General features: G+C 43.1%; 1 protein-coding gene across 3 annotated transcripts in view; it reads left to right on the top strand.

Moving 5' to 3' along the window:
• Positions 1-12,651, top strand: part of LOC135504209 (prickle-like protein 2) — a 50,210-nt gene extending 37,559 nt beyond the window's left edge. For 2 of the 3 annotated variants that reach the window (XM_064922564.1, XM_064922565.1), the window contains 8 exons: positions 5,617-5,800; positions 6,497-6,610; positions 6,859-6,996; positions 7,210-7,413; positions 9,418-9,604; positions 10,282-10,620; positions 10,869-11,177; positions 11,455-12,651. In XM_064922564.1, the coding sequence (XP_064778636.1) occupies positions 5,617-5,800; positions 6,497-6,610; positions 6,859-6,996; positions 7,210-7,413; positions 9,418-9,604; positions 10,282-10,620; positions 10,869-11,177; positions 11,455-12,374 (2,395 nt within the window). In that variant the 3' untranslated portion in view covers positions 12,375-12,651. The remainder of the gene's footprint in view (positions 1-5,616; positions 5,801-6,496; positions 6,611-6,858; positions 6,997-7,209; positions 7,414-9,417; positions 9,605-10,281; positions 10,621-10,868; positions 11,178-11,454) is intronic. The other variant, XM_064922566.1, reaches the window with a different exon arrangement.
• The last annotated feature ends 600 nt before the right edge of the window (positions 12,652-13,251 follow it).

Genomic DNA, 13,251 nt, shown 5'->3' with positions numbered 1-13,251 from the left:
ACCAGCTACCTAGTAGCCAATATCAGGGTGACAGTCACAGTAAGAACACACATAAACTCAGCAAAAAAAGAAACGTCCCTTTTTCAGGACCCTGTCTTTGAAAGATAATTCGTAAAAATGTGAATAACTTCACAGATCTTCATTGTAAAGGGTTTAAACACTGTTTCCCATGCTTGTTCAATGAACCATAAACAATTAATGAACATGCACCTGTGGAACGGTCGTTCAGACACTAACAACTTGCAGACAGTAAGCCAATTAAGGTCACAGTTATGAAAACGTAGGACACTATAGAGGCCTTTCTACTGACTCTGGAAAACACCAAAACAAAGATGCCCAGGGTCCCTGCTCATCTGCATGAACTTGCCTTAGGCATGCTGCAAGGAGGCATGAGGACTGCAGATGTGGCCCGGGTAATAAATTGCATTGTCCATACTGTGAGACGCCTAAGACAGCACTACAGGGAGACTGGATGGAATGCTGATTGTTCTCGCAGTGGCAGACCACGTGTAACAACACCTGCACAGGATCGGTACATCCGAACATCACACCTGCGGGACAAGTACAGGATGGCAACAACAACTGCCTGAGTTACACCAGGAACGAACAATCCCTCCATCAGTGCTCAGACTGTCCACAATAGGCTGAGAAAGGCTGGACTGAGGGCTTGTAGGCCTGTTGTAAGGCAGGTCCTCACCAGACATCACCGGCAACAATGTCGCCTATGTGCACAAACCCACCGCCACTGGACCAGACAGGACTGGCAAAAAAAGTGTTCTTCACTGACAACTCGTGGTTTTATCTCTCCAGGGGTGATGGTTGGATTTGCGTTCATTGTCGAAGGAATGAGCGTTACACCGAGGCCTGTACTCTGGAGCGGGATCGATTTGGAGGTGGAGGGTACGTCATGGTCAGGGGCGGTGTGTCACAGCATCATCGGACTGAGCTTGTTGTCATTGCAGGCAATCTTAATGCTGTGCGTTACAGGGAAGACATCCTCCTCCCTCATTTGGCACCCTTCCTGCAGGCTCATCCTGACATGACCCTCCAGCATGACAATGCCACCAGCCATACTGCTCGTTCTGTGCTTGATTTCCTGCAAGACAGGAATGTCCGTGTTCTGCCACGGCCAGCGAAGAGCCCGGATCTCAATCACATTGAGCACGTCTGGGACCTGTTGGATCGGAGGGTGAGGGCTAGGGCCATTCACCCCAGGAATATCTGGGAACTTGCATGTGCCGTGGTGGAAGAGAGGCTAACATCTCACAGCAAGAACCGGCAAATCTGGTGCAGTCCATGAGGAGGAGATGCACTTCAGTACTTAATGCAGCTGGTCGCCACATCAAATACTGACTGTTACTTTTGATACTTTTGACACGTTATTCCATTTCTGTTTGTCACGTCTGTGGAACTTGTTCAGTTTGTGTCAGTTGTTGAATCTTGTTATGTTCATATAAATATTTACACATGTTAATTTTGCTGAAATTAAATGCAGTTGACAGTGTCATGACGTTGGCCTGGGGGGTAGTATTATGACAGTCATAAATACCTCTTCCCCCCTTTTTCCTCTCTCTACCCTACTGAGGTTACATTTGCAAAACCCTTGGTTAACATAGAGATTCTGGGAACATCAGAAGGTGGGGGGAAATGAACTATATTCTGGTAATGCGACCAATTGAACATATGCGGTGGTACTTAATGAATATGATGTCAGTTCGGTTGTCATCTGAGACATTCTCATCAATGATAAGATGACAAACTCTACAGTGGAATGTCTACACATCAGAGTTATCGGATTCACATGGAATTGTTGTTCAATTTCAATGTTTGAAATTGAAATTATATGTGATGGGATGAAATGTGATTTTAGCTTCTAAAATGTGAGATTTGGGTTTTCATAAGACAGGGCTCTGCTCAATCAGTGGCCCGTCCCTGTTGAGGGACAATTGACAACCAGAGACATTCTTCAAAGGACTCGGTTTGGCAACACGGCCTTCCATCTACCACCAACCTACCGAAGCGCAGCTCGGAGTAAATATTTATTGCATTTTCCTTTTCCAAATGGGCGGTATTTTAGAATGCATAAGATACTGTATATACGATAGCACAGCTTCTCCCTGTGTCCCTTAGTCTTCCTGCTCTTTCACTCAAACCCAGCCCTTTTCTTTTGTGTAACCAGCTGTCATATCTGTTCCGCCCACTAGGGACGTTTTCCTTTATGACGTCATTTGTAATCAAGTTATGATTTTAATTATGTGTATGTGTAATTCTGTGTGATTAGTTAGGTATTTAGTAAATAAATAATTAAACCCAATTTTGTATTGCCGATTCAACTTGTTAGCCAGGGTTCGTGCAGATAACTAAGAATTTACAACTTTCAGATGAGACTGAATTAAGATGACGATTAATATTGACTGCTATTGATGTAAAACATTTACTAGGTCTTTAAGAGTTTATTCGGAACATAACAGCTCTATAAATAGTATTTTGTGGTGCCCGACTCTAGTTAATTACATTTACATGATTAGCTCAATCAGGTAATATTCATTACGGAGAAATTATTTCATAGAATAGCATGTCATATCACTTAATCCGGCATAGACAAAGACACGACAACAGTGAGAGGAAGTTTCTTTTCTTGCTGAGTTTACGATGCATGAAGCAAAAAGTACACCCATCATCAATACCTTTTAATCAAAAATAAACAATCATCAGTTTTCTAACTGAAAATGTAGAATTACTTTTGTAAAACTAACAGTGAAATATGACTCACTCATGCTCTGGCTTCAAAACAGAAGTCCAAACATACAATGTACAGTAGCTGCGTGGTAAGAAACAGAAGAAGAAAAACACTGTCCAATCAAAACTGTCTAACCTATGAGTGTACAAAACATTAAGAACACCGTCCTAATATTGAGTTGCACCCCCCATACTCCAATGCTTCCCACAGTTGTGTTAAATTGGCTGGGTGTCCCTTAAGTGGTAGGCCATTCTTGATACACACAGGAAACTGTTGAACTTGAAAAACCTAGCAGTGTTGCAGTTCTTGACACAGATCGGTGAATCTGGCATCAACTACCATACCCTGTTCAAAGGCATTTAAATATTTTATCTTGTCCCATTCACCCTTAGAATGATACACAATCCATGTCTCAAGGTTTAAAACTCCTTCTTTAACTCATCTCCTCCCCTTCATCTACACTGATTGAAGTGGATTTAATTTAGGTGTCGTGTCTTTACTATCATTATATTGAAGACTTAGTTTTTATCAAAGATTCTCTGTAATTAGTATTACGTGATTAGACTGATTTAATCATGTAACCGTAAATAACAAGGAAGTCGGGGCACCAAGGAAAATATTCAGATTACAAAGTTATAATTTCCTAAAATAACTTTTCAGATATTTTATCTGATTAATTAGTCTTCGAATTAATGAATTATTTACTTTACCTCACGTTAGTCTCATTCCAAACACCATAAATTGTATTCACTATGAGTCATCCATACATCAATTGTCTTAAATAATGTATTTATTACTAACTAAGTAATTCACAGAAATGCATAAACAAACAAACCAACAAGGTAAATGTGGTTACATGAAATGATAGGAGAATGTGCCCTAGTGTGCTAAACCGGCATTGAGGCTTGTTAGACAAAAGGGGAAGTGGGGGTCGACTAAGAAGTCACTACAGAGTGATAATTATAACAATTGAAATGCTAATCCTTTGCACATGAACGCTCACTCATTCGGGAAAAATTGCAATCAATATATATATTTACGCTCAGTGTGTTGTCTTGATCGCTGGTGAAAAGTTTGTTTCTGTTGGAGAGTTTCGTCCTCTCTCTCTGTCTTGGTTAGAGGGGATAGTTCAGAGTGACATGCATTCATTTGTTATATTATGGATGTTTTGGCAGTTGTCATTCTTCGCGTTCAATGATTGCAAATTCCTAGCTGCAGACTAATAGTTAATATCAAAGACTTGTTCTTATTCTGTCGGTATTGATAGTCTAAGAGTTTAACCACGTGGTATGGTTAAAAGATTCAGCAATGGTCTACAACCTTTGTCCACTCCTGATGGAGAAAAATATGGTCTGGTGATAATTTCTCAAAGTTGGGTTTTATTCAGAATTGCAGAAAAGGGGCTGGGTCCCAGGATGTCTGACCCTAACTGGGCTCAGGGGCGGTCCTCTGATTAGTTCACTCCAATTCCCTTTTTGAGTTTCCTTCATTAAACAGTCCAAAATCACTGTGTAAACAGTATCATACTCACTCATTCATCTTAAATAACAATTAGATGTAAACATCATATCTGCGGCTATTATATAAACAGCGTTATGGTAATGTGGCCACACCGTCTCCCATGAGCTTCCCCAAGTTGTAACAAACGGATCAGTTCGTAGCTGGATTCTTCACCGATCAGTTATACTTTCTCCGGAACATGAAAATGGTTCGTACCACAAGTTCTGTGAGGTGGAAGGAATTATTTTGTTCTCTATGAAAATTTACTCTCTGTATACTGTGTGTCCATGAGGAGATCCTCAGGAATTTACGACGTCTCTCTAGCCACAGCAGCCTAGTTGAAGGAGGAAATGGAGAGGCAGGGAGAGGGGGATGGGGCTCGCCACACCCAAAGATGCAACATCATGACCCAGGTGACATCAATAAGGGATCATAGCTTTCACTGGTCAGTCTATGACTTGGAAACAGCAGGTGTTCTTAATGTTTTTTTACACTCACACCCACTACTTTCCTTTCGACACACACACTTGCCCATAGTCCTATCGCCATATTGGGATGAAGATACTGCCTTCTCAGCAACGGTGGGAATCTTAATGTGCAGGGCAAAGATGAGGCTCACCGCTATGTCTACCATAGGTGACAACGTGTTAAACATGTCTGTTCAATGGGCTGGGGTCTCCTTCAGCAGGTATTCAGAGAATGGTCAGCTTCCCCATCCAGTTGTGTGTGTGTGTGTGTGTGTGTGTGTGTGTGTGTGTGTGTGTGTGTGTGTGTGTGTGTGTGTGTGTGTGTGTGTGTGTGTGTGGATAAGAGCGTCTGACAAATGACTTAAATGTAAATGTAAATGTGTGTGTGTGTGTGTGTGTGTGTGTGTGTGTGTATCCGTGTGTGTGTGTGTGTGTATCCGTGTATCTGTGTATCCAACCATGTCACTGTTAGACTGAATGCGTGTGTGTCAGTTTGCAGTTTTACTCCATGCTTGTTTTAGCCTCTGATTGTTTAGTGTATATTCGACTGTATCGGAGTTGGTGACATGCCTCTCCTTGGATGAACACCTGTTTGTTGTGTTAGTAACTGTAATGTAGGGAGTCATATTGAGTCACGCTCAAGAATGTTTGTGGGCTGGCTAATTACTTCATGTCTCCAACGCAAATTATATTCCTGCCATGCAATACTTGACTACAGACAGTATGGGTTTTGAGAAGGCAATCAATGGTGTGTTTTTATGATTAGATTATTAGATGTGTAAACTGTGTAAAAACTTAGTCACACTTGCCAACTGTTCAGTCCTAGCCTTCTGTTTGGTGGGTGTTGCATCTGTGCAATACTCTGAGTTGCCATGTATTGAACCCAGTGGCCTATTTTTCTCTCCACAGAAAGATCTGTGTGCACTGTAAGTGTGTGCGTGAGGAGCATGCAGTGCGGGCAGTGCCGGGCCAGCTAGAGAGGATGATGATGAAGCTGGTTTCAGACTTCCAAAGACACTCCATCTCTGATGACGACTCGGGCTGTGCGTCCGAGGAGTACGCCTGGGTCCCACCTGGACTCAAGCCTGAACAGGTCAGAACCAGAGAACGGAACCAGAGAACACTTCACATACATACATTTAATGCACACACACACAAAGACATGCACGCACTCTCACACATACATGCATACATTAACACTCAGCATATACAATGAGTGTACAAAACATTAAGAACAACTTCCTAATATTGAGTTGCAACCCCCCTTTTGCCTTCAGAACAGACTCAATTCGTCGGGGCATGGACTCTACAAGGTGTCGAAAGCATTCCACAGGGATGCTGGCCCATGTTGACTCCAATGCTTCCCACAGTTGTGTCAAGTTGGCTCGATGTCCTTTGGGTGGAGGACCATTCTTGATACACATGGGAAACTGTTGAGCTTGACAAACCCAGCAGCGTTGTAGTTCTTGACACAAACTGGTGCGCCTGGCACCTACTACCATTCCCCTTTCAAAGGCAATTAAATATTTTGTATTACCCATTCAGCCACTGAATGGCACATACACAACCCATGTCTCAATTGTCTCAAGGCTTCTTTAACCTGATTTGAAGTAGATTTAACAAGTGACATTAAGGGATCATAGTTTTCACCTGGATTCACCTGGTCAGTCTGTCATGGAAAAAGCAGGAGTCATTAATGTTTTGTACTCAGTGTATATTTAAACTTCAACACACAGGGTCAAAAACATCCTTGGATTGTGTGTCTGAACATTCTTGTTTTTTAATCCAGGTGTATCAGTATTTCAGCTGTATCCCGGAGGACAGAGTGCCCTATGCTAACAGCTCAGGAGAGAGGTACCGCATCAAACAGCTCCTTCACCAGCTACCAGCCCACGACAGTGAGGTAACGGTCACTAATACTGTAACTCTGTGTGAGCTTTTGGTTGTCCTAACGCCCCTGGGCTGTAATATAATGGTTTTCAGCTTGTCTGACTCAGCATTGTAACTGTTCTCTAATACTAGACTGGAACTCTGCGTGAAATGTTGGTTTTCCTAGCTTCTGGGCTGTAATTCATTTGGTTTGTGTTGTTCCTCACTAGACTTCTGCTTGTCTGAGTCAGCATTATAACTGTATGTCTTTTGTGTTTCCAGCATCAGTACTGTAACCAACTGGATGAGGAGGAGAAGAAGGAGCTTTGTCTGTTCAGTCAGCAGAGGAAGAGGGAGAACCTGGGCAGAGGCATGGTCAGACTGTTCCCTGTCACCATGACCGGAGCCATCTGCCAACAGGTAGACACTGCTCAGGGTGGGGGATCAGGGGGAGACTAGGGTGGGACGGAAACATTGAGAGTGAGCGTTTAGGGAGATGAGACAAGGAATTAGGACATTTCTTGGTTTTTAGTGTATGTATTCTCTGTACTCCCTCAAGCACAAGCACATTTGCATTTTGTTTACCTGTTTTGTCTCTCTCACTTTCTCTCTCTTTCTCTCTCTGTGTTTCAGTGTGGCAGACAGATCTATGGTGGGGACATAGCAGTGTTTGCCAGCCGAGCGGGGCACGGTAGCTGTTGGCACCCTCAGTGTTTCCAGTGTGCCTCGTGCACTGAGCTGCTGGTAGACCTCATCTACTTCTACCAGGATGGACAGATCTACTGCGGCCGGCACCACGCTGAGAGAATGAAACCACGCTGCCAAGCCTGTGATGAGGTGACTATGTCTACAACGCAAATCTCTCCGCACTGGCTCATACACTCTGACCTGCCCTGTCCAGTCCACAAATCTCTCCGCACTGGCTCATACACTCTGACCTGCCCTGTCCAGTCCACAAATTTCTCCATACTGTTTAACCGTTGTCTGTCCTTTCCACAAAGATCTCTAAACTGTGGATCCATGTGTCTGTTTATACATTCTATCTGCCCTGTCCAGTTCTAACACTGACTCCTATGAGAGATGTGTACTCATACTCTCCCAGCCCAGAGTAAGTCTTCTTTCTTTGATTTACGTGCCTGTAGACCAGGATTGTCAAAAATAATTTTATAGTATGAAGAATACAATTGAACAAATCTGAATAAAATATAAATATTTTCTCCAAACGATTTGAGGGATTGCGGCTATTCTGTGTTGAGCGGTTAACAAAGAAATTGTTATTACTATATACTTCATTTAGAGTTAATGTAACTTTAGTTGTTCTACAAACGTTGGTCTATATGTTTTGATTTCCAATACAATGTAAGGCTGCATGATGCGACTCTAATGATGATTTGAAAAAAGTACCTTGAAAGGCATAAGCTCTGCTTAGTTTTTTGCGCAGGCTGTACACAACATCAAACAAACATTTGCAATTTGATAAGCACTTGATAAAAGCACTTGATAATGCCTAGAATTTCACGTCGGCATCCCCTTTGTCTGGCCGTAATGCACCCTAAAAAAAATCCATGCCTTTTGTGTTGTGCCCTCTCTGAGTGGCGCGCACTCCTTCACGTGATCGGGTCTTTGTCACAGGCTACAAGTGATGACAGACGCATCGGGGACGCAACTGCGCGCGTTCTTCCGAGGTGCATATGGAAGCTGTTGGAAGAACTGTCCGAAATTACTTTTTGTTAGCCAACAAGATGCGTAGGTCTAATGAACAGCAAACGCACTAGCCTACATCATGGTACAAAGGTCAACCTATTCTGTGTGAGAAATAAATATTCCAAACACGGTCTGGGACAGTTTTGGGATGCGGTAGATCCCAAGTTAATACAACCACTAGATTCAAAAAAACGTTTTTACGCAATGTGGCTGAAGCAACAGATCAGAACGTTTAGCTTAAAATGTTGATAAACTATTAGGCTATTTCTTCACATTATAGGCACAGCAATGCGCACATGGTAGTAGGCTATAAGCGCAAATGTTCCATTCGCAGAAAACACCATTATCAAAAGTGACTGCAAATGCAATTATGTGTAAAAAATGCTTTTATTATAAAGGTGCATTATTATGGTGAAAATTTACTTCCCCAAACTTAAACTCACGTGTTGCTTATGTAACCAGTTAGGCAATACACCCCTTGTATAGCTGATTAATGTGCTTAATTTTATGAAGTTATTTGGCCACTTTAGTTGTGATACAAACCTTATCAAATATATTGGCTTATGGGCTAGGCTACATGAGGTGGGCGACTATGTTATGCTGGGCAACATCCAGAGTGATAATATATAATTCACAAGTGACAGGCTAATATTGTCACCCATCAAACTATTCTTGATTTAATCTTGTCTTTACATATATTATTTAGTATATGTGGGAAATTTTAAAATGGACCATTATCATGCACCTGTATCAAAACGGGCAGCGGAGGAAAAAACATGTAACCTATGCACTTAAATAGTGAGTGGATGATGCTTTTCCCTGTGGTTTCATTTCATGACAGCCAGGCAGACTATACTTCTGTTATAAATATAAGCAATGTGCTTAATTTAAAAAAAGTTGAGAAATAAATAGATAGATGACGTAGAAACAATGAAGATTCAACCAGTGTGTTCCCAGTGGGAAGTCCTTAGAGGACACATTGGCCCTGTTACACGGACACCCTGGAAAAACCTGTTTGCCAGAGGAATGACAATATCGTTCAACAACCAGAAATATTCAAGAGTTAAGTATTTTCTTGAGATATGATTTGTTGACCCACATTATTTCTTCTTCACTCCGTCTCTCCCTGAAATGCAGATCATTCTAGCAGATGAGTGTACGGAGGCAGAGGGCCGACACTGGCACATGAAGCACTTCTGTTGTTTTGAGTGTGAGGCAGCGTTGGGAGGGCAGCGGTACATCATGAGAGAGAGCCGGCCGTACTGCTGCTCCTGCTATGAGTCCTTCTATGCAGAGTACTGTGACACCTGTGGGGAACACATAGGTACTGCAGTTACACAGATCCATGTTTCCACAAAGGGAAGCATACACTGAGTATACAAAACATTAGGAACACCTGCTCTTTTCATGACAAACTGACCAGATGAATCCAGGTGAAAGTTATGATCCCTTATTGATGTCACTTGTTAAATCCACTTCAATCAGTGTAGATGAAGGGGAAAATTCGGTTTAAAGAAGGATTTATAAGCCTTGAGACATAGATTGTGTATGTGTGTCATTGAGGATGAATGGGCGAGACAAAATTGAGACTGTTCGGAAGGCAAAAGGTGGTGTGGGGGGTGAAACTCAATATTAAGAATGTTTGGTACACTCAGTGTTTACACACATACAGATGTAGGATCTTAATAGAAGCCAGTTTACTACAGCAGGGAAAAACATGTTGTGGATTATACATTTTGTAGGGGTTGATACATATTTTTTTGTCTGACATTTTAAAAAGGAAATGACAACCTTTAGAAGCCTTTTTAAAACTTGCTAACTTGCAGTGTATTCATTTCCTGCTGTGCAGCAAACTTCATGCAACAACAGGATGATCAAATTTAAGATATGCCTTCTGTACACATAAAAAAAACAATATACACGTGTGCACAGACAGAAACACAGAAAAGTATACACACTCGCACAGAGACAACTTTCTTACAGCCTCTCTTTGTCTTCCAGGTATAGACCAGGGTCAGATGACCTATGAGGGCCAGCACTGGCATGCAGCCGAGTCGTGTTTCTGCTGTGCCCGCTGTCGGCTCCCCCTGCTGGGGCGGCCGTTCCTCCCGCGTGGGGGCCTTATCTTCTGCTCCAGGCCCTGCTCCCTGGGAGAGGACCCAGATAACTCAGACTCGTGTGACTCAGCCCTCCAGAGCCGGCCTCCGCAGCACAGGCACTGTGAGACTGCAGAGAAGATCCAACAGTCGCAGCGCTGCTCCCCACAGCAACCACCAGAGGGAGCCAACATCCCTGTTGTCCCAGGAAAAAACTGTGTTCATGCTGCACAGGAAAATGAAGGTAGCTGCATACTGCAGATGGCATTTACATGTTATGTAGGTCATGCCTGAGCTTTGTAATACTCATAGCCTTCAGGGAATGAAATTGAAATGAAGTAATAATTTGAATAATTTAGCAGGTTATTTTATCCATAGCAACATTGATCAAATTATCAAAACAATACCATTTAGAAATGGTCAAAATATTACATAGCCTTTTCTATTCAAGCAAGGTGTGTTTTATCTTCATTTTTCTTCTTTGTTTCCCAGGTGTTCACATCTCTACTGATGTTCCAAATGGAGTCTCCCCACCACCCAATGGTCATCGTAACCTCAGAAGGTCCTACTCTCCTCTTCCCCACTGTCGCTTAGCCAAAGGCTGGGCACCATCTTGGCCTATCGACCAATCTCTCAACAGTTTGCACACTGGAGACTGTGGCAAGCATCCAGGCAGTAGTCTGGAGTTTTTAGGAGAGCCCAACGGCTACGCTGGACACCCCCTCACCAGTTTCAGTAGAGGAACTTCTACTGCAAAGGACTGTGGGAACTGGGTGGAGAAGAGTAGTCAAGTTACAAAAGGTATTACACATTGGTGAATTGTTCTACAAAGTGCTACTTCAAGGCAATTACATGCATAATAAATGTGGGTCTTGAGCTAAAGTATTGTGTTCAGAATGAAACAGTTAACTGTAGAGCTCTGTTAGATACAATTGGCCATAAGCAAGAGTTGGGATAGTATTCTATAAATCCGTTTCCAAATCTTGCTCATCTCCTGTTATTGTGAGTTGATTGAATAGTAATTGAATCCTTTGCCTTTTTATAGATTGAGGTCTTTTATTTCTCTCCTTCTTTCCAGTGTGTCCTCCCCCTAGGAATTCCTCCTTACCTGCATCACTAAACCACCCCAGTCCTGCTGACCCACCGCCCCTCCCAGCCCCTCTACCCACCAAGTCTTGTGATTTGATGGCCAAGCCAAATCTGTACCAACCAGAACCAAGCCCCCCTGACGTTAGTCCCCAATCATTTCGCAGTGGGACAGCCAGAGTCAGCTTCCGAGAGCCAATCAGCTGCAGCTACTCTGTGAATGAGGAGGAGGAGGAAGAAGATGAGGAGAGAGGAGAAAAGGAAGAAGAACAGGTAGAATGGGAGGAAGAGGATGGAGGTTTTGGGCGCAGATTACATATGGAGAAGGGCATTCCACCTCAAATGGACCTACTGGGTAAGACCACTTTTCTCTTTTTTTCTCTCTCTTTTCATCACAACTGCCAACTGTCTTTTTTTTGTGTCCCCTCAGATGGTTCATACCAACATCGTAGTTTACGGCGGGGGTGGAATAGAGGCCGTGTGGCCTCTGACTCCGTTCTCCACCTAGGCACAGAGACACGCTTCCGTCACTCTCTGCCTGATCGGCCCCGTCTGGACGCTCTAGAATGGAGAGGACAGCGGGAGAGTGCTTCCCTCTCTTCCCCTGGCACCACAGAGCCCCTGTCACTCACCCTCCAGCCAGCACAGTACAACAAACATGAGGACTCCTGCTCAACCTGCTCCTCCTCCTCAGAATCAGAGGAAGAGGGTTACTTCTTGGGGCAGCCCATCCCCTTGCCCCCCCAGCTAACCCGAAGGCCCCCGTCCGTGGACGGAGAGAGGGAGGGAGAGGGGGATGGAGAGAGGAAAGGAGTGAAGGATAGGGGTTTGAGGAACAGCCTGAGAAGGAAGAAGAGGAGGGCAAATAGCCTTGGCGCAAAGGACAAAGACACGAACTGTGCAATCTCCTAACTTTGACCCTCACAGACCCAGTGAAAGTTATTCTTATTCAACAAGCAGGCCAATGTTCAATATCACAAAAATGAATCTGTAATATGTTGCAATTCCTTTGGGATACTTTGAACACAATACTCCTATGCAGCAGACTTATTCAAAGATGGAGTAAACTACTGTACTATGACTATCACATATTAGTGTTCAGAATATGATTTAAAATATGTTTTATGCGTTTTATATTTGTATTTTGTTTCAGGCACGTTTTTGCACAGTAAAATGAAACTTGCATCCATTTGGGAAGTCTGTATGCTTCTGTAAGGAAACTGTGGGCCTGTAGTGCATGTTACAGCATTAGAACAAGCAAAGGATTTACTCCGAAAAGGCTGGAATTTCACTTTGTATGACATTACTCAAGTGAATTTGTGGAGAGAGAACTCTCATTCCAGTATAAACATGTAAGCATTTATTGTGGGAAGGTATTCTTACTGACCTTACAGTAAGGATTTGAGGATTCCAGTCTACCTTTCTTTGTAGTTAAAAATGTTAAATTTAACCAGGCAAGTCGGTTAAGAACAAATTCTTATTTACAATGATGGCCTACCCTGGCGACACTGGGCCAATTGTGAGCCGCCCTATGGGACTCCCAATCACGGCTGGATGTGGTACAGCTTGGATTTGAACCAGGGACTGTAGTGACGCCTCCTGCACTGAGATGTAATGCCTTAGACCACTGCGCCACTCAGGAGCCTAATAACCGAGTCTTCATGGGCATTTGGCCCTCTCTCACAGCTTCAACACAGAGAGTTCTTCAGCAAAGAATGCGGTGACAGTTCTCAAACACATTCTACCACCAAGCCAATCCGATATAAACTAAGATTTACTTTTTTCAAAT

The sequence above is a fragment of the Oncorhynchus masou genome, chromosome 18 (genome assembly GCF_036934945.1).
Source record: "Oncorhynchus masou masou isolate Uvic2021 chromosome 18, UVic_Omas_1.1, whole genome shotgun sequence".
Taxonomy (NCBI): Eukaryota; Metazoa; Chordata; class Actinopteri; order Salmoniformes; family Salmonidae; genus Oncorhynchus; species Oncorhynchus masou.
This window is presented reverse-complemented; position numbering and strand designations above follow the sequence as displayed.